Source organism: Tigriopus californicus, chromosome 6 (genome assembly GCF_007210705.1).
Source record: "Tigriopus californicus strain San Diego chromosome 6, Tcal_SD_v2.1, whole genome shotgun sequence".
Classification (NCBI taxonomy): domain Eukaryota; kingdom Metazoa; phylum Arthropoda; class Copepoda; order Harpacticoida; family Harpacticidae; genus Tigriopus; species Tigriopus californicus.
In genome coordinates this window covers 10,162,317-10,184,419 of record NC_081445.1, presented here as the reverse complement: position 1 = coordinate 10,184,419, position 22,103 = coordinate 10,162,317, and the positions used below count along the sequence as shown (strand labels likewise).

Below are 22,103 nucleotides of genomic sequence, written 5' to 3'. Positions count from 1 at the left end.
TCTCCGTCTCTGTCAAGTCTCAGCCCATCTGTTCCCCGTCCAGGCGTAGGAAAGAAAAAAAAGAGAAAGAAAAAGAGCCTATTTCTGACTTGCTGACGTCAGAGAATCTCCATGATGATCCAAAGAAAACCACGTTTTCCTTCCCCCCCTCTTGCTTACAACGCCGTGTTAGCCTTCAATCAGCGCCCTCTGGGAGTTTCTCCTCTTTGTGCCGTTCTCTCTAAATAGATTCCACCAGATCCTGGCTCGCACTCGCCCGTCTTTCCTCACTAACTTTACTATCGATCTAGGAGTGAGTACCTTCTCGCTGCTCCCAATCCGTTTCCAAGCCAAGATCTGAAGAGAGCGAGTGAGAGGAAACCAAGGTCATCATGCCATTCAAAAGTAAAGTAAAGAGCTGGTCTTTCTTTGTCCCTCCCCATCTATCCATCCATGTGTGAAGTTTTCCGTCAAAAAAATAAACCGAGATTAATGTTGCGATCATCATAGGAAACCGTAGATTTATTGATCCATCGAAACAACGAGCTCTTGTACATAATAAGAAACAATAGAACGAGTCGAATAAAAAAGTGGCGCATTAGTAAGCAATCTGGTTTTGTTGAGATAGCTGGATCAAAACCTTCAGTGATGGCATGAAGCCAGCAATTTCAGCAAAGCTGGGCCCGGAAACAATACTTGTGTACAGAGCCATGCCATTTCCATAGTCGGATGTCCTCAGAAACCCAATCAATTGATGAAGGGAATCCAAAGTGCTTGGGGTCAACTGGAACAAACAAAATAATTTTCTTTAATATTTCCATAAAACATCTCAACTTGCCACTTATTTGAACTTGATTCAGTTCCATTCTGAATGCCCTGGTCACCAACACACACGGTGGAACGAAATATCCAAAGTAGGAAGTAGGCGACCTAGTACTTTTACATAATCTCTGTCCAAGCTTTCAATTGGATCAGGCCATTTGACGCCAGAGGAAAGCGAGGTTCTTACGACTGAAAAAAAATCCGTCTCCAGTCGCTATGGTACCTCATTCCAGATGCACTTCCCAATATTAACCCACCACCGCATACTAAAAAGACATTTAGTCGAGATCACTCCTGGATACCGTATGTTTACTTTGGCGTTGCCATCGAAAAAAACAGCCACAAGGACCAAGTTCTGGACTAGATCTAAACATCTCCATGGCAAATACACAGATGGATCCAGTTCCAAATTCCACGACTTGGAATCCAAAGATTATCCCCCTAGGGACACAAAAGGCTCTCGTCGTCATACCTGTTCAAATCATCGCGGATCAGGGAAAACCCCGAGCTGCGTGGCCACTTGCAAGAGTACCTTCACCCCTGGCAAAAACTCGGACAAGGTGGTAAATGAGCCGGTTGAGACCAACTTGTTAACCGTCACCAAACAGGACTGATAATCATACGAACAGAGGGAACGGACAATCTGATGAAGTCCATTGGTTGTGGCTACCGGAAGCTGAAATAGAATCACGGAAACCGAACCTTCACCAAGAGAATCCCAGAGATGTTAGATCATATGTACCACATATGTACGAATATCGAGCTGGATAGAAAAGTGCATTCATCGCCCTGAGTGGTGGAGGATTCATTTCTTTTTTAGTGGGAACACGCGACTAATCTCCCGCCATGCATAAAGGACATCATGATTATGTATTGACAAAGAGATGGCGAGAACAGATAAGTGCACGGTCGTAAAGTGAATGAAGGGGGAGGAAACGCATCCGGCACTTCCTCACTCGCACTTACCGATTGTTCTCGGAGTTTATCATAGAGAATTTCAAGCTTCTTGCCCACGTCCTCCAATTTTCGTCGGGTTTGCTGCAAACAGAAGATGAGGACGATCTCACTTTTTGACAATAGAATGCAGGAAATCTCGACTTATCGTCCGCATTGTCACACACTAGCGCAATAAAAGTGGCAGATTATCGCAGAATCAACGACCTTCAGTACTTCCCATCACAGTCACGTGCCCTTTTGCATTCATGGGTAACCTTGGCGACTGTCCAATCGACAAATCTAGAGCTCGAATTAAAGCCATCTTAAAACAAAATCATGACTGTTAAAGTAGAAAAATATTTGGAGGTATCTGCAAATAGACAGGCAGGAAAGACACTAAACAGCTGACTGCACCCTTCACTGGGATGGGGCAGATTGGTAGAAAGAAATAAAGGGCTATACAACAGCCGATATGAAAACTGATTGATGGCCTGGAATTGGATACAACGAAGCTTAGAGCTTTTTGCCAGTCATGACTATCCAACTTCAATCCAAATATATTTAGTATGAAGCTAACGCTCTTTTCGAAGTCTGGATTTGATCAAAACCTTGAACAATTGACTTGTCACACGTTTCTAGCATTGATTAAAATCTAAACCCCGTAAGTTCTGTCCTTTAAGCTTGAGATGAGTCAGTCTTTGGAACTTGACCACATCCTATCATTTTCCCCTGGCCCGACTTCCCTTCGAATTTTGGTGGTCATCTACATCGACAACGGGAGCCGCAGGAGGGGCTTATTCAATCTGGACCACGGGCACCTTTGCAATAACCAAAGACTGTTCATTTTTTGTCTGCTCCTCCCCTCTTCACTTTTTTCATGGACAAAGGACACGCATTCTAGTTATGCTCTTGGTGATTTCAAATTCACGTCCAACTATTTTATCAGAAATGCCACAATGGCCAGAGCGTTAATGAACCCTACGTGCAAAAAGTATCCAACATATTTTTACATTATGACAAGACCAATAGTGGCAATAAAGATACGCTAGAGAACAACATAATGGTTTTTGTTGCGAGGTTCGCCCATCTCATTGGGCAAAACAATGGTTTATGACGTACATCTGAACAATTTGTATTCTGTATAAGGGCCCTTATTTGCAACGTCACATGGCCCAAAGAAAACGGGAAGAGGCACGGTAGATTGCTAAATCAATTGCTATGACATGACAAAAATTTCTTTTCTGGACAATATGTGACCCGGGGCACTAATTAAAAAAAAGATTTTGATAGAATTAGTCAAAAACAACACAAAGACATTTTAATTCATTAAAAGAGAATTGGTCCAATCGGCCCTTTATTTGGGAGACGCTGAATGACAAAGCGCCCTCTGGAGTGCAGAACGTAAAACATATTTCGTGCAGCGTAAGGGGACTATTACACGAGCATTGCACGCCCATTCTGATTGTTCGCGAGAATAAAAATGCTCCTTTTTCCTCTTCCATCTGCAAGAAATCCTTCTGGTTTCCCAACCATTCATTTACGAATCAGATCTAGCTTTCTTCAGAGGTGCCAAATTAGGAAGGAATCTTTCATTAGGAATGGAGTCCCCCTCTTCGTGCCTCCCAAAAGGCTACTTTGATTGATGCACGCCAGATGACAAACGGACGCCACCCGTTTTGCAACAGGCCTTTCAAGGGAATCCAAATCAATGATTTCCCGTGAAATTCAAACAGGCGTCAGGAATAATTGCTTCCCAGACTTCAATTGAGTTCGAATGAAGTTTTCAATTAAATATGCCATTGTCTCTCGACATTGTCATTGTGCAATGGCGAAAAAATTCAAGGCTACCTCTCCCTGAACCATCCTGTCTTGGAATTGGACGGGATGATGGAGGGAGAGCGAAAAGTCGACGTGACATTCATCTACACACACACTTAACGCCGTCTGCCGACTACATACAGATGGTTTACGTAGATATCAGAGCCAGCCAAGGGAGACATGTTGTCAAAATGTGAAACGATGATGTCACTCGAGAAAATGCCAAGACGGCAATTCAACTTCAAAACCGTTCAAAAACTGGCTTCGAGATGCTCTACTTCTATGTACTGTACATACTTCGGCTCTATTGGCTTCGATCTTGTGATCGTGTCCACATCAACACTTTGATGATTCATGGAAGCCACTCCGCTTTGTTCAGACTTGACCCCCACCTACATACAGGAACTCCATAGAAGGGCGATGATGGTGAGGAAGCTTACAATGTCCAAGGACTCGCACAACGATCGTCATCAGCAACAAAGATGTTCCGCGCTTTTGGATATTTCAAATCACTCCTCCCACTCTCCCACTATTCCTAAAAATGGGGGCTAACTTAAAAAATAGATGAGGGTTTGTTTTTACAATGGGTAAGGAGGTAAGATCCAGCTGATGAGAATGATAGTCTTAATTGAGACAATTCATGTCTTTTCGTTGCAAGAACTGTCCCGTTTCTTATTATAAGTGGTTTGAAACCGATAAGAACAAAGTTTTAATAATCTTAAACACATTTTGGCATAGTTTTGTAGCTCTATTGTACGTTAAAAACTAGCTTGTCTGAGGTATTTCAAATCCATAATGTTCCAAACCCTTGTTAGTGAAATTTGGTTAGTTCTTGAATATAAATCAGGAAATCATCTGTTCGACTGCTATTATTGAGTTATGAGGGAATAAACAATTAAATTTCGTCGGTTTAAGTTCCAAAACAATTGTCCATGTTTTATCTACGCACAAATGTCCAGTACAATTCATACCTATTTCCAAAAGAAATTTCGTGTGCTCCTAATTTCCAGTGAATATCTTTTTGCAGGTTGCATTTTTTTATGTCTCCAGGTATATAACGATTAATATGGCCTTGAATTCACTAAAACAAAAATGCGAATTTGGTCACTAATTTACGGGCTAGCAAAAAGCTAAGATGTTTTAGGATATTTCCGTCAAAACTGAATATCTACTTAGGGTCTCATTTGGGATATGTGATAAACTCAGTAGTTTTCTCATTAACTAAACGCTTTTGAAGAAGGAATAGAAGTTAAAAATCAGGTACGAAAAAACGATAAGTGAAGGGTCCAAGCCAAAAGTTGTGCAGTTTGAACAAAGAGAGAATTTTTGAGCGACAAAATGCTTGATTTCCCAGGATTAAAAAACTATGTTCATCTTGAACATAAATATTCAGAAGTTCTTGAGAAGAGAACGAGAGACCACAAATGTATTTTTTTCTGCGAAGTTTTTAAAAGTATGTTTGAAGGGCAAAAAAGGAATGGCATTGAGTAATAGACAGGGAGAGAAAAGCGACTTCCTGTCTTTTTGGACAACACTTGCCTCATGGCCACCATTTTCATTGCTTAAAACAACCTTGAAAGTAATTTCTTTCAAGATAGAACGTCACTTTACATCTCGTTTCTTCCATTCTTTCCCTTGGTTTCCAAAAATGGTTGTTTTCAGGTCATTTGCTCTCTTCAGTCTTTGAAGCCCTTCCAGGGAATTGTGATTCAATTAGCTAATGAGGTCGCAAGACAAGTATCAATAATGGCATTAACTCCAAATCTTGAACTTTGGTTTCCTTGAACTGCATTGCTGCAAGTTTTAGATTCGAAAATTAAAAAACTCTCCCAATCCACTCATTAAACCTCAAAGCGGAATCTGACCTGAAGTGACCCACCCATTCGAGCTTTCAACCAAGTACATCTCCATTACATTAACTAACCCAGGCTGTTTTTGACCTTGCATTGTTCCCGGTTCACATTTGTAGACTCCTGCTAATATTTGCAGACCAGGTTTAATTGCCTATTGATTTGATCCTGGATTCATGACGAAACAAGAACAATAATGACGTGAGTGATTCAGGGTGCAACTCCACTCAATTCATTCGGGGAAAAGCCACATGAACAGATGAGCTCGTACCCTCGATAACCACGTGGTATCCATTCAGCTCGTACTTTAGTGGTCATTCCAATGGGAGAGAAAATCGAAGCCATCCATTTTTGCACGAGAGGGAGGAGGGGTAACAATGCAATTGAATTAACTTCCCTTTTAGGATGAAGTAATTACAGCGTCAAAAGTCACAAAGATGACTTGAGTAATGATCGAAGAGCAACCTTGGTTTCAATTAAGCCAACGGATTTCAGGAGGACAACTTGCATTTGTTTGAGGATGGGAATCCCATGGACGAGACAAGTTGATGCTCGATTGAAATCTGCCATCGAAAGATCCTTATAAGGGCCCTTATTTGCAACGTCACACGGGCCAAAGAAAACGGGAAGAGGCACGGTAGATTGCTACATAAACTGCTCTTGCCTTGCCTTGAACGCAATTTCTTTTCCGGACATTATGTGACCTGTGGCACTAATTGAAATTTTGATTTTTTTAGAATTAGTCAAAAACAACACAAACGCATTATAGTTCAATAACAAGAAATTTGCCCAACCGGCCCTTTATTCGGTGGAGGCTGAATGACAAAGCGCCCTCTGGAGTGCAGAACGTAAAACATATTTCGTGCGGCGAAAGGAGGCTATTAGCAAGGTTTTGGTAAGTCTACTTCTGGGAATACAATCTCCAACACTCAATCTCTAACTCAAGCATTTTTCGTGACAATGTTACTTTTTCATTTAATTAGTTAAGACTGAAAATTGGTATTTTGGTGTGCGAAATGCTGGTTCCAAAGAGGCAAATATACTCGATTGCACACACTTTAGAATGAAGAAAAGTGTATGATAAGAAATTCAATCTTTTTCGATATATTTCATTCAATCCTCAAACTCCGAAGCTTCCTTTAGGAAAAAGAACGTAGTATCTAATCAAGCGCTATCTAGCAGTCTCCAAATCTACTGTCTAATGTCAAATGTCAAATGTCCAATGATAACAATGAACATCATTTTCATATCCGATTCAATAACATATCGGACTGGCCCTTGAATTGCATTTAAGAACTAATTCTTCACAGGAGGAATACTTTTTTCACCCACACCTTCATATTTTCTTTCTCGGGCTACTTCATTGTTTAATTTGTTTCCCTAAAATATTCGCAGGGAATATATAGGATCAGAAATTAGATGAATCTAAAGCTACATATGATATATAGAACTTTTTATCATTTTTAACTGTTGGGGATTCGATTCTCAGTACCGATAAGGAAGTCCGCAAAGAATATATATTGGTTAGGTTCCTAAATTTTACAAGCATTGAACTATCCTTGTTCATTTTCGAGCCAAATGAAGTCTAGCCTTGGACATGTAAAAGCGCAAAAATATATCAATATTTATATGAAATTTGGATCGGAGGTGTTTTTTCAGGGAGTAAAGAGAACCTTGAAAGCTTGGTGTAGAATGCAAATGGCCAAAAAAAAGGTGATTTACTTGGAATTGAAAGCAAAAGAAACTCGAAGCAAATTCAATTATTCTCCCTTCAACATCATGTTTTACTCTTCTAGCACTGATTGTTAAAGAATTTGGTTAAAAAAAGCTTTATCAGACTCGTCAGTATCTCTAGGACGCCAATTGTGCTCTCATTGCATCCACGCAGCGATCAGTCCTCAATACTTTTACTGATAAAAACAGACTTGGAAGTTCGTCAATCATCAAAGTAAAACACAAGTTCGAAAATGATTCTCAAGAAGAACTCCATAACGACCTTTGAGAGAACTTGTCTAAAAGTACAACTTCAGTTCCACAAGAGGGAAAATCGAAATTGAACTCGACCAAATATTATGACGTAAATGGTGAGATGAGAACGGAACACGAGCTAGCACAAAGATATTTTTAGATAGAGTCTCGTTCGTGTACTACAAGTTCAGACTTGTAAACGTACTTCACATTGCCACGTCTAAGATCGATTATCTAATATCTTCCAGTCTCGGGATATTCACCAAGTTGAACGATGAATTACACTGGCTTGAACAATTGCAATTACACATGTAAAGGAGGGTTACGACTCTCGCTTTAGTAAAAGGCCTCCATGGACTTGAGTCTCCAGGGAGTGCGTGAGAGACCAGCAGACATCAGGGTTGCTAATGCTCTGCTTTCAAGATTCCATTGAAGTCACGAACCAACTAGATGACGAGGCTCTGCTAACCCCATCTATGCCCTGTGTTTCTCTATCCAGTCATGGTGATCTAGCGTACTCAAGAGAAAGAGAGGAACATTTTTAGGCGAGCGATATTAACAACGTGGTCATAGCTCGTTACTGAAACCGTATCACAAAAACTCCATGTTACTCAAAAAAAATTATGTTTTGTTTATCAAACAAGAAAACCAAATGGTTCAAATTCTGCTATGGCCAATGCTCCTCAAAAATTTCAAGATATTGGCGAAGAAACTGACAAAACAAAATTCATGTTGTGTAGCAAGTGGTGATCATCATTTACAATGAATAATTGCTTCAAACACATTCACGGTACTAACTTGGCGAAAAACAAAGTTTCCTCAATAGCTTGCAAATGGAAGATTTTGTACCTTAGTGGTGGCATGATTGGCATCTTACAATATTTGAGTAAGTCTCCACAAAGATTGAAGGCTGATTTCAGATGGCAATGAAGCACCTTACCAAATCCCTGCCTGATAAGCCACACACCATTTTCCTTTACCTGTTCAATGAAATTGCATCGATTGCCACTGGAACGAAACCATGACCATTTTGGTAATATATACTCTATTCTTTGCCCTATTGATGACCTACGTATATGTCTAGATAATTGTAGAGTCCTGGGAGCTAACATCCTTTATTATCTTGCCAGTAACAAAGCTACATTGTTTGCCAATACAACTAAACCATGGCCATCTTGGTAATATGTATTCTATGGTACTGACTTCGCAGTTATCTAAACATAGCTCATCAATAGCAGGGTCAAGCGAGCGTCGAAAAAAGCGGTCTTTTTTGTTCATATGAAAATGACAAACTGGAGAACAAAACAAGAGTTGCCAAGGAAAACAGTTCTAGTACATAAAATGAGAATCGTACAATGCCTTTAGAGGGGTTTGAATAGGATTGAGGACACCCAAAAATATCCTAACAAAGTAAGTGAATTGACAGGGTAACCAGGATGTGAGAACAAAAAGATTCAAGGCTAATTTTAGATCGCTTTCTGAGCGGATTTTCTTTCAAATTTAACGAAGGGGGCTTCTATTCTGGCACGAGGTGTTGCCAGGGTCTAGACACAACCGGATGTCCATTTCAAAAAAAGGCGCCATTGTTTGAGCAATTTTCTACAGGGTGATAATTTGGAAGGAATTGCTATCATGTCGAAGCATGGTTCCAATAATAATTAGAACAATACACAATTCAACAATTTGGCGTTAGAATTGCACCGACAAAAAGGAACACACACTACTAATTCTCAAAACTTCTTTCGTTTTGCTCCACTTGTCTATTTCAAATTCAAATGTCACCTAGGAATTCCATTTACGTAGGTAATCCTTTTTGGTTAATTAGATGACTCTAATAAGTTACGTTAGCACCACATTTTCAAAGCGCAGGTTTGGTCTTCATTGCTTAGATTAACTAAATTACCCGGTCAAGCCAAGCAAAATCGGATATATGACTTAGTGAGAAAGAGAGAACTAATAGGGAACGCGTGGCTCCTTGTAATTGGCATTCCATATCAATATTATTATCGTACTTTCTGAGCCACCCTTGGATGCACAGACCACATACAATTTTGAACATGGTCTCTGGGCAACCCAATCCAGAGGAAAATCCTGCTTCACAATAGAACTATGCAATGCCGTCAATGTTTAGAATTGTTTGTCATTCTTTAGCTCTACCATTATGGGAAATCCCCAATTTGAGCTTTGAGTACACAGATCCATACTCCATTACCCAAGAGTATTCCAGGAAGCAACATCGCCCAGGCCTATTTATAGAGGCCTAGTATCACGTCTCAAAGAAGTCTAAAAAAAAACCAAAAAAGGCTTTCAAAAACAGTCACACTCACGGGATGGTTGGCGGAGGCCAGACATTTGGTCCGCAGGTTCTCCAACACATCGTGAATTTCTTGGTGTTCCTGAGGGATTGGTCCTTTCTCCCTTGGGGGTTCTCGTTGTGCCATTGCATTGGGCAAAGAAGACGGAGGGGCCGGTTGGAATTGGGTCGGTGTCATCATATTGGCCGGTAAGTCCGGTTGGGCGGGGATCATGAAATTGGCCGGAGGCATTTGAGACGAAGGCGGAGAATAGGCGACTGGCTCGGGCATCATGGGGGAGGGGCTGGGGTTGTAGCCATACGAGGCCTGGGAACTGGGAGGAGGAGGAGGAGGACCAGGATTGAACCCAGTGGGGGCGGGAGCTGATCCATATGAGCTGGAACATGGGAGAATGTTTTGTAAGTAAGTGGGAGGTAAATCAGGTCAAAATGACAATGATGATTATGATGGTGTTCAACCTTTTTAGAAACATGTGTTGGGAATCAATAACAATAAGTGTAAAAGCAGCTCGATGCAAAAATTCGTTCTGCTTGGTTTACGAATCATCTTTCCGATTACAATATATTTGTAACAATAACTACTGTAACTATTTACTATTTAGACATAATGGAAGAACATAAGTGGGAGTTGATAAAAAAACAAAATGGATCGATTATTTCTTGAGCAAAAGTTCCAGACCACAAAGTAAATCTTAAAATTGATATTGGACTGAGCACACCAAAGCGTCAATGAGCGAATGAATAGCGGGCGGCTATTTTCGTGCTTTATCATATCCTTGACCACTTGCTTACTTTGCCGACACAAAATTGAATAAGCTCAATGAGGTCAATGTCAGGTGGGTAATCGAATAAGACACGCAAATATCAGCTTTTGTGTCAGGATGTATTATCACTTCATCCGATACATTTATCATGTTCGTTTTATGATGAAAAAAACTTATCGTTTACAAATCATTCGAGTTTCCCTGACTATCATGTGCGTCATTTTTACTTTCATATCGTATCTGAATTTACTTCGATCTGAATTAATAATAAATTTCCGCGAACAAGGGTTAGCGATTAAAAAGCAACTGATTAATAAAACTCGATTTTTCGATGAACTCGGATCACGTCTGAGAAGTATTCGCGTTTGACGTGAGTATTGCGTACGTCTTTACGTTGACATTAGATAAGAAGTAATGAGAGATTCGAATGACCTTTTCAAGTGGAACCATGCCTCTCTTATGTCAAAGGTCATTCTCATTTTCTGGCAAATACGAGGGTTCTTCAAATGAAATTGAATTACATACCGCCTAGGGACTGGAGAACATTACGACGCAAAGAAACATATGGACAAGTCAACGCTTCCATTCAATTAGCCTTGCGTACTCTACTCTATACAGGTAGTTTTAGGAATAGGCACATATCATCGAGTCTAACCTGGTCTATTATGTTAATGAGAGAAAGAATGAATTGCAAAATGAGAAACCGCCATCAAGAACTTTGTAACTTAGAACATCATCAACATCTTTCTTTCCATTTCAGACATCTCGTTCGTGAAGCTGAAAGGGAGGATGCTGGATTCGAGACTGATTTCCTTAGGCCTCAGCAAATAAAAAAAAAGAGTGAAGAAAAAACAAGGGCGGAACAAAAGTGTTCCAAATCCGAATCCAACAAAGTCTTAAATGAGTACGCAAAAAGCATCAGTGGGATTGTACCTTGATCCATACATGCTAGGTCCACTGGACATCATGGAGTTGGCCGGTGAAGGCGGGGGAGGTGCAGCAATTCCACTGTGGGCGGGATTCATGATGCCATATTGATTGGCATGATTGGTGGGCGGGACCTCCGAGGCAGGGGGTCCCATCAAAGGCTGGGTGATGGGGTCCGAGGGTAACGAGGTCGTGGTTTTCGTCATCAACGAAGAGGCCTTGGGTTTACTCGTCAGTGACATGGGAGGAGGGTCATTCCACCCAAAACCATCCGAAATGGGGGGTTTGTAACCGGGACCACCGTGGTCCGGGACATGTCCCATGGGTAAAGGTGGACCATCGGCCACAGGTGGAGCCATGCTTGAAGGCACAGCTGCAGCTGGGTTGAAAATGGAGGGCGGAGCAGCAGGTGCACTGGCGGGAACCATGGGCGAAGGCCCTGGGGCCTGGGAGTTCCAACTAGGCATAGCAGAGGGGGTTGGTGGGTAGTCCATGGTGGAGCTGTAGCCACCATAACTGGGTTGGCTCCCTCCATACATGGTCATAGATCCCGAGGAATGAGCAGGAGGAGGAGGAGCTGGAGCGTACGTGGACTGAGATGGAACAGGATCATTGTATCCAAAACTGGACTGCCGGCTTCGAGCACCAACTGGAGAGGAACAGAAAGAAAATGACGTGGTATGTTAGCTTTAGGCGAACTTTTATGAAAGCTTGAAGTGATGGGGAAATAAAAATAACTTGACTAAAACTCACATGTAATTGTAACCATTATTTTTTAATTTTTAATAACAAATAGTTGCATTGTAATCACAATTAAATACATATGTGACCTCCTCATTGCATCTAATTATGTTACTAGCCAATAATTATAATAACAACTAGTTATTGTCATTAAAGGCCTTGCAATTGGAATTAATTACGCTGTTGCCCTTGCAATTGTGATCACAGTTTATTACATGTTTCGCCAAGTGTTTGTATTAGATTGCATCTTTGTCATTGTAATTGCAATAGTAATTAATGACACGTTTGGCCCCATAACTGTATTAGATCACACTTATGGCCTGAAGGCAGTCATTATTATCTTCAATGGCCTTGAATTGGACTGCGAATTAATTACATATTTGCCCTTGTAATTGTAATCACATGTTTCGCCGATTTTAATTAAAATTGATAACCGTTTTGGCGTTGTCGTTTTGACATATTCAATTTACAAAATAGGTTCCAACAATAAAGCCAAATAACCATTCAAACACAAATGTTTTAGTTGCCAACATTAGTTTTAGGGCATTTGCGAGATGAATGAAATTTGTGTCGAAAGATGTATCGCACATAGTAAATGTTAGGTTCGACTTCAAAGTCTTGCACTTTCTTGGGAAAATGCATTTGTCATGTAATTGACTTGAAGTAATTGAATGATTTTGAAATGGAATTGTGATTGTGATTAACTAGGTTTTCAGAGGATGTGACTGTAATTGGTTATATTTGGTCGAGTACCATCAAGGTTATCAATAGGCTCTTTGGTGGCATTGCTCGTTGCATGTCATGTTCGATTAATTGAAGAACAAATGGAATAGCTACAAAAAATTATTTAAAATTGACTATTAAACCACCCGTAACTCAAGTGGTGAAGAGCTATGGTCAATGAATTATGTTCACTCTGTTCCTTCAACTGACCATAAAGTTCTATCTTTATTTTAGTTCAAATCAATGAACGAAAAGTGATAGACTTTCTCGTAAGAGTATAATGCGTTTCAATAACCTTTGGACATTTGTTTGATCATTTCGTATCAAATAAACTTGGCCAACAAACAAGCCATTTCAGACATGTGAACAGCATTCAGATTATTTGTTTAAGGGATATCACAAATTTACAATAATACCGCCTGAAATACATACCATAGCTGAAATGTTCTAGGCTAGGAAATAAGAAGTTTTTCTGAGCCAACCAAACATGTATTGAAGTAGTCTAAGTTTGAACCATCATTTACGGTGCAATTTCTTTCGTTCATTGGTGGCACTTCTTTTCAAAACATGAACGGGGACACTATGGTTGCAAATTTACAAACCTTTGCCATTCTATTTAAAAGGGATTGCTCCCCAGTCGCAATAAATGATTTTCCGTTCGATCAAGCTTTTGGATTAAAAGGTATGTCCCCTCAAAGCTCAATACATATCAGGGCACAGAATTAATAAGTTAGCTAGCCCCCTTCTGGTAATAAAACTAACACAAGAGGGCTTGCTCATTCATTGTGACAGTTATGAAATGCGCTTTGAATTGGGCATAACTTTTGATCCATGCCTTGGATTGAGGCAAAAATTGAAATATTTAGTTAGATGGAGCTCAAAGTTAAAATACCTTTTAATGGCAACTTGAGGCTAATCTCATTTGGTGAATAACGCAAAGCGTTCACGCGGTTGAGCAAGGGTCTTCACATAATTTGATGTCTTACCTAAAAGAAGACTTTTTCGGGACATGTTATTAAAAAAACGCCCCTTTTTCATGAATTGCAAGAGCACTATTTCACTTACATAGTAGCACTTTTGTAAGCAATTCAAGGAAGTTTGGTAGAGTCATTTACTCTGCAAAACTGGATCACCAATAAAAATAGAAATTTTAACGACTCTGAAGTTTAAAATCAGTTCCCACAATAGGATAAGGCTCCACGAGCATGTATTTTGAGCGGGAAATTTTAGGTTGGAACCACCCAAGATTTTTCTACAACAATCCAAAGATTCTTTCTTTCTCACGCTAACATGAAATCAAGGTAAGCCCATTTATACTCAATACTTGCAGAGAAAAAATCAATGCCAACTATTTAATATTTTGATGAGCAACAACAAAACTATTTCATTTATTCATGATGGCTTACTTTTTGCAACCTTAGTCATGAGAAGTTAATTGACCGTAAAAAGGGGGAAACTTCTTCTCATTGCTTCACCTTTTTAGCCATTTTGATAACATGAAAATGACATTTTATAGCTTAAAACACAATTTCAATCCGCCTTCTCTCTATTCATAACTGATGAGAAGCCAATTCAATAGCGACCAAAAACAAGGACAATTCGCACTATCTTGTCTCCCAACTCTGATCAAACTTGACTCGAGAAATTTGTTGGAGTTTTCTGGACCAATCGAGAGGTTAGTACTGAATTGCGAGACTAACGAATCAAAGGAATCTCGCACCGTCTAATGCGTCATATCAAAAGTGAAAAAAGGAACGATTGGCGTCAAAGAACGTCCCTCTCAGACGAGCATTTTCGAAGTAAATGAGATTTGTTCTACGTCAGTATGAGTGTGAGAAATCTCAAGAATCCCGTTCTTTTCCTTGAGAGGGTCATTCTCGAGGGCTTTCATCTACGGAGTTCGTCATTCCCGACCTCTGGAATGTGGTCCAAAGACTTGGACTTACCCGATGAGCGGTGCGTTTTCTGTTGATATGGCTTGGACATCGACGAAGCGTTGGCTTGGCGTCCCAATGCTCCACTCAATCGATCCCGGAGCGTTTTGATCGTATCCTCTTCAGAATCTCCCAAATAGCCTAAAGCCGCTGAGAGAGCTCCTTGAGCCGCCAAAAGGTTGGCATATTGGATCAGTTTGGAGGATAATGGTCCACTAGTGATGTTAACTTGACCGTAGATTTGCTCAATGGCGTTCTTCAAGGTCATCACTACCTCCACTAAGTCTTGCAAGGCCTAGGGTGCGTGGTAAAATAATTAAAGTGAATAAAAACTGGATCTTTGAGGTCTAGTAAGTGTTCAGTTCACTGAATGTACATATTTTGAGGGGTTTGACTGCTGGTGCTTTTTTTGCTATTTTGAAATAATGGTAGAAAATAAAGCAAAATGTATTTTAAGGGCTAAAGCTGATAAAAAAAAGGGACACTGAACTCCGATGTAAATCAGTAATCATTACATAAATTCAAACGTTGAGTAAGAGTACTCCTAATTTTCATATAAAACATATTTTAAAATTCAGACAAAGAAGGCAGTAAAACGCATGCATTAATATTTTTCTATTTCATTATTTTAATGCAAGTTGTTCCTTATGGTTTTATGAGCTTAAAAAGTGCCACGATGTGTTAGGGAATGTCCATCCAAACCTAAAATGGCATTTTAGCCATCATGTTGGCGAGTGAATTTTCACATTTGATAACATCTAAGCGCCTAACTCCAAGTCATCAAGGACATTTAAAATGTCACCTCAGTCTCTCCTCCTCAGTTTCTGGTCAAAACAAGCTTATGCTTATTCAGAACCTGAGGAATGCACACCCAAGAAAATGCTTATAAAGGGTACCAAAACTCTAAATGTTGGCTCTAGTACAAATCATGCCTGAACTTAATTCAATCCATCCAAACTTACACTTGGTCCACTATCCGTGGTCTTGGTCTTCATCCAGCATTCCACGACATTATCCAAGTCACCCGCACAGATGAAGCACAACATGGCGGGCAACCCGCTCAAACGCGAGCCCAAGGTTGCACAAATGGATGGGAACTCCTCATTAGAGGCATAAGTGACTGTGGCCACCAAGGCCTCTTTCCAACCGGAGGGATCACATCGCTCGACAAAATCACGCCAATCTCCGGTCACCACGCCTCGAATGAGATTGGATTCATGGGATTGACACTTGCCAAAGTATCTAGGGCACAATCGAGGATATTCATTCAACAAGATATTTGACGGCGAACCAACATGTCTCCGTCAGATACGTATGTAACCAAGGTTCATTGGGGAGTGAGATATTTTACCTTGGTTTCCCTAACAGGAGAATGCGCATCAAAAATTGGATATTGATATTGGTCATATTTTGCATTTGGTTTTGTTCACTCTTGAAACAAAAAGGAGGGGCAGCTAATTTTGATGTAGTTATTGAGAATTCCTCAACAAATGCCTACCTCCTTCTTTGGAAGAAGCCAGATCATGCTTAGTTCAAGCCTATAAAATAAACCAGATTCGTCCAAAGACAATATCCGTTCGAAAAACCGAGTATGTGCTAGACAAAAAGTGGTGAAGTTGCATCAATGCTTTTAGCATGACACGAAAGTGTTGAACCCCCTTGATATTTCAGATAGTTACTCTGATCGGCTTAAAAGCCCAGAACTTCACCGAAACTGAGAGGATCTTCGTGAAAAACGTAGGAGGAATCTTTTAAAACTTGTTGAATTTTACAGGGACGAACTAAATTTTTAGGCGCATTAAATCGGAACCAGTTTTTGAACGAAATAACTTCTGTTGTTACTTTGGAGTCTAAAATGAAAGGGGTTCAAATTTATGTATCATGCTATGGACACATACACTTTTTTCTCTTGAATCCAGTCATATCCTCGCCAATGTTCTAGTTTTCTGACTAATCATATAAACCTTCAAGGCAAGTCAGAAATGGAGTGCATCAATCATTCCAAAAAGTCGGGTTTTTTTTCGAACTCACCTCTTCTGCGTTCTTTGCACGAGTTCATCGCCTCCTTGCGCGGCTAAAACTAGCGCGTCCGCCATCCGATTCTGTTCCAGACATAATTCAACGGCCAACTCAATGTTCCCGGCCAACAAAGCCTTGGTTAAAAGACCCGTGGGACTTTCATCGGTGGCAATGAGGAATGGCTTCTTCGGAGGCTCCAACACGTCCTTGATCACTTCGGTCTGGGCGGCAATGGCCTCAAAAGCACCCTCTTTATCCATGGTGGAATCCAAATTGGACAAACCATTCGTCATCTCGGACTCTTCCTTGGGGTCCTCCAACTTCACGCCACTAATTTCTTCCACCTAAATCCAGAGGACGAAGGCTTGACAACCAACGAAATACTTCCTATGGTCGCATCTGACTCACCAATGAAGCAATGCGATCCGGGTTGTATCCCAAGAGATCGAGGAACTCCAATCGTGGATTGGATTGAAAGTTAGCCTTGATGAACCGCCAGATTTGCTGATCTTCGTTCCGAATGGTGGTGTGGATCTTGTTCTCGCAAAACTCGGCCAAATTCTGGTTCTGGATAGAGGTCTCAAGTCTCATGGATCGGTCCACCAAATCTTGCTCAGTGATCACCTTGGACAAATACACGCTGGACTTGGGAGGAGGAGGCTGTTGAGCATTGGCTGGGGCCTTCACTGTTTCAACACTGACCAATCTGGAGGGCAAGTATTTTCGTTTTGTTTTTATTTTGAGGTCACTTTTTAACGAGAGGGTTTGAAGTTTGGACAGCTTGAAATGGGGGGTTATTTCGGATTGAGAGAAATACGAGGGGCATACAAGATTATCATTTTTTTTGACATTCGTGCAATCTTCAAATATCCCAACCACTTAGAGATCCCTATGCAGGATCAAAATCTTTATCGATTTATTAAGACTGACATACATTTTTAACAAGAGAAGAACGGCTGTTTTATAGTTTTTTGGAAAAGCACGTTAAGCAATTGGACATGAATGACCCACGCAGAGACGCTCAAAATCCCAATAATTAGTATATTAAGTTAAGTTCGTTGGCTGATTGCTTCTTTCAATAAATTTAGAGCTATACGACAAAAAAGAAGTTAGGCCAGACAAAAAGCGCTATGACTTTTTTTGCCGCTTTATCCGAAAATAAAATTGAGTCAAATTTCTAGTTATCCTTTTTCGTATTTTTTCCACTCTCTCGACATTTTTCTTATAATCAATTGTTTACCATGACATCTGTGTCAACTGAAAACGTGTCCTGATGTCGAAAATTGCAAGAAAGAAAATAGTTCAGTAAAAACAGTCTGGTGCCTAGATTTTATTTTTAAAAAATGCAACAGAGGCTAAAAGGGGCTTCAAATGACCTTTTCCTTATTGTAACACTTTTTTTTACATAATTACAACTTCTATTTTTTTGCATATTTACACCCTTTTATTGCACATTTCCACAAGTTTTTTCCAAGTTCTGACGACTTTTTTCAAATTTTCACCACTTCATTTCGCATTCCAGATCAACCAACCTTACTTTCAAGGACTAGCTCGGTCTGCCAACTCAAATTCGTTGGTAGACCAAATATCACATAAAGATTGAAAGGTAAAAAATCGACAAATTGTAACCTTTCTGCTGTACCGTACATCCGCTCTAGTAATAACGACTCCGGAAATTTGTAATATCATTATTTCAAAACATGTATAACGATCCCTCACCTTCCTCCAAATCCGAACCGAGCCGCACACGGCTTCATCAACCACTTGGGCGGTTTCTTCAACTGCATGGTCACACTCTGTTGTTGAGCCACGGGCTGCATGGCCTCCATTCCGGGGAAAGAATCCGCGATGGCCGTCGTAGGTTGGGCCTAGAACGTACATGTGATCGGCCTTTGAAAGAGGTTCATAGCATCAAATGCATGTCGTTAAATACCTGTTGTTGGCCACCCATGAGGGAGTAGACAGCCACGTGGCCATCGAAGCTCGAACTGGCGATCACGGCCGGGTTTCTCGGACACCAAGACACTTCAAAGCTCCATTGAGTGGACGAGGCCAACTCGCAAAGGATCTCTCCGCCGGGTTGGGCAGAATTGGGATTCCAGCAGAGAATCCGGTTATCCTTTCCGCAAGAGAGCAATAGATCCGAATCCTTATGGGGACAGAGCAACTGAGATTATGAAAGTGGCCGGGCGATGTAAACACACACGCAAAGAGAACTTGAATGGTATTGTGAATACTGGCTGGAAGGTTGGGATTGTACAGCATTCAGAGAAGGTACGAAAGGTATCTGATATTGTACGTTTTCACAAGCATTCATGAGCTTTGTCCCAACCCAGGATTTAGGGTCAATTGCAGTGACCGTAGAGGCTTAATGTGCGTTTTGATAGCACCTTCAAGCCCTCGAGAGTCCAGGCTAGTTAAAACAATGAAGTCCAACTCTCTTCTTTCTCGGGCTCCTTCATTGTTCAATTTGAAATATAATAAACCTTATATTCAAGGGCTAGCCAGATCAGCCAACTCTTATTCATTGGTCGATCAAATAATATATCTAGATAAAAGTCAATTAAAATGAATAATCTTCTCGTCTTGAACTGCTGGGATTCCAATCCCGGTAGCGGTAAGGAAGTCCACAAAAAATCATTTCCATTTTGAATAGAACCAAAAAGGCATCATAAAAATGGTTTGACCCCTGATTCAGCACTCCAAAGCGAACTTTTTAGTGTCATTTTGACCGCCACCCAGTCCTTCAAACTCTTGCACTTTCCAATGCCAATACGGCGTTCTATCAAGAACAAACCATAACAAAATATTTCAAAATACAAACAAAAGCACTATTCACACCTTTACTACTATGAACATTGAAAATGGAACCTCCACCGTATCAAAACGCCTCAATAAACCAACCATTGAAGAAGCCAATAACCCCACGGATCACATGTCTCCAAAATAAAAAAAAAATAACAAAAAAATAAAAAAAACACTATATGTACTCGTGCCCCTTGCCCTAAAACAGTCAAGATTGTTCCCTCTAAAGACGCACCTGATCGCACCAAGCCACAGACAGAACTCCCCGTTGATGACTCTCCAACGTCCTCAATGGCGACGAGGCCAAACGCAGGTCCCAGATCTGAATCACAGGGGTGTGGTCGTCCTCCGAGGCCAGGCACAGTTGGGTGGCCACCTCCGGATGCCACGCCACAACTTTGGAGCGCATGCGCGACGTGGAATCGCTCACCTTGATGATGGGATCGTTCTTCCGCAAATCCCAAACCACACAACGCGAAGCGAACGACGAGGCCAAGATGTGTTGAACCTGCAACGTCCCAATAAGTCATTGTTGCGAGATCAGTCTCAAAAGTATCTTGTGTAATAGGGTTGGTGGGTTGTGGCAAATCTTGAATGATTGACAAAAACGGCTGGGAACTGAATTCTTAGACAGAAAGTCCCTCCAAAACGATTTCCCGAGTTGCAAAATTGATTCTTAGAGTGCAACGTTATTAACGGCTATTTTAACATACATTGCAACTCGTTCATTTAATCCTAGTGGGATAAGATTTTCAGATAGATCAATCACAAAATTAATATGTGTTGGATGGCAACAGAGTTGTGATAAAACTCGAATTGTCATTTATTGCCGATAGGAATGTGCATAAAGCATTATAATTTGTCATAGCTATTTTTTTCTGCAATAAAGCACATGGTCAATAACTGACCAACGGGTCAGATATTAATGCTGGGGCGAGACAGACTCGAGACTCTCGAGTGCACTCGAGTCTTTTACTCGATTTCTGAGAAATTGGCCGAACTCGAGCCTGGACGCATAAAAAGAATAATTCATATTATCATTATTTTTTTTTTTTTAGAATTTCGAACCTTGTAGCTAGACATGACTAATAAAAGGCTCGAGTCCGGCCAAAAGTCAAAAAATCTAAGGACTCGCCCCAGCACTATCAGATAGGGGTATGTCCAATAACACCCATAAAAGCAATATTATCTCATGCCTAGTTTTAACTCGCAAACAAGGATGTACGGTACAGCAGAACACCCATAAAAGCAATATTATCTCATGCCTAGTTTTAACTCGCAAACAAAGATCCAAGTCAATGAAAAGCTTTTTGTTGTGCCGCCTCAAGAATGGACAATGGATGCAAATGCAGTAAGTTTTCCGGCCCTACCTGCTTGTTCCAGGCCACGCAACGGACGTCGTCGGCGGGTTGACTCTTGCCTCCCGGAGTCATGGGTGCGGTGAGCTTGTTCAGGTCCCAGATGAAGATCTCCGAATCCGAGGCGCCCGAGGCCAGCAGATTGCTCTGGAACGGGTTGAAGTCCAGGGCGGACACGGGTCCAGTGTGCTTGTTCTGGCTGAACACCACCGGGTTGTCCTGGCCTTTGAGGAGCTTGTTGGCGTCGTACATGGTGAGCACGCCTTGGTCCAGTCCGCCCACAATCACGCCACTTGGGCTGAAGAAGAGGCACAAACATTATATTCAAAAAAGGATTTTAAGAAATATGAGTTTGGTGATATCATCATCTTTTAGGGACCTATGTACTGCCATCTAAAATAAAGGGTAATTTTAAAAAAATCTTGGTTATAAGGCCATATATGATGGACTAGAGGGCAAGGTGAGGCTATCCAGTTCTTTTTTATCAAGATGTGTTTTTCGATTGGCGGGAATTATCTACCGCTATTATAAGAATATTCGCAACGTAAAATTCAAAATCGTTCCTTAATTTCGTATTGATAAAATATCGATAGATCAACGGTAAGAACTGGCTAGCTTTTCCTAGATTAGAAAAAAAATATGGATAGTACGGCGGTTTTAAATTGCCTGTTAAAGTCTGAATGTCTTTAATTTCAACAGACAAATGTGCCTTTTGAATTCATATCGAACACTAACAAAAGTTGACATGTACGGATACACAATGATATTTTGATTATTTGTTTGCTTTTATGTTTGCCAGGAAAATGACGGGCAAAAATCAAAAAACATCAATTGGACAATTTGGGCATGAAAAAATGTCAAACTCTGCTTCATGCCAATCTCCAGATAAAAGTCACAACCACTATTCCCTTCGCCCAGACGGTTTGAATAAAACTTCAAAAATATAATTTCCCTCCTTGATAATCAAAATGAGTCAAGTATTTAAAACATTCATCTAAAAAGTGTAGCCTAAAATAGATCCTGAAGTATCAAGTAAATTAACCTTAAAAGCCTACCATGATTTTCCATCAGCCATATTTTTGCCTAGCTCTAAAATTCTGTCCCCAATGATAAAAGGGGCTTGGAAATTTTGGACCTTTTCCTCC

At 40.6% G+C, this 22,103-nt stretch overlaps 1 protein-coding gene across 5 annotated transcripts in view; it reads right to left on the bottom strand.

Moving 5' to 3' along the window:
* Positions 1-468: 468 nt before the first annotated feature.
* LOC131881497 (protein transport protein Sec31A-like) overlaps positions 469-22,103 on the bottom strand; it is a 22,847-nt gene continuing 1,212 nt past the window's right edge. For 4 of the 5 annotated variants that reach the window (XM_059228374.1, XM_059228377.1, XM_059228376.1 and 1 more), the window contains 13 exons: positions 20,971-21,256; positions 19,836-20,108; positions 18,729-18,944; positions 18,515-18,663; positions 17,204-17,501; positions 16,808-17,139; positions 15,739-16,018; positions 14,789-15,071; positions 11,385-12,027; positions 9,701-10,064; positions 1,768-1,839; positions 1,274-1,477; positions 625-763 (listed from right to left, as the gene is read on the bottom strand). In XM_059228374.1, coding sequence (XP_059084357.1) covers positions 1,283-1,477; positions 1,768-1,839; positions 9,701-10,064; positions 11,385-12,027; positions 14,789-15,071; positions 15,739-16,018; positions 16,808-17,139; positions 17,204-17,501; positions 18,515-18,663; positions 18,729-18,944; positions 19,836-20,108; positions 20,971-21,256 — 3,391 coding nt within the window. In that variant the 3' untranslated portion in view covers positions 625-763; positions 1,274-1,282. Of the gene's footprint in view, positions 764-1,273; positions 1,478-1,767; positions 1,840-9,700; positions 10,065-11,384; positions 12,028-14,788; positions 15,072-15,738; positions 16,019-16,807; positions 17,140-17,203; positions 17,502-18,514; positions 18,664-18,728; positions 18,945-19,835; positions 20,109-20,970; positions 21,257-22,103 lie in introns of all 5 variants that reach the window. The other variant, XM_059228375.1, reaches the window with a different exon arrangement.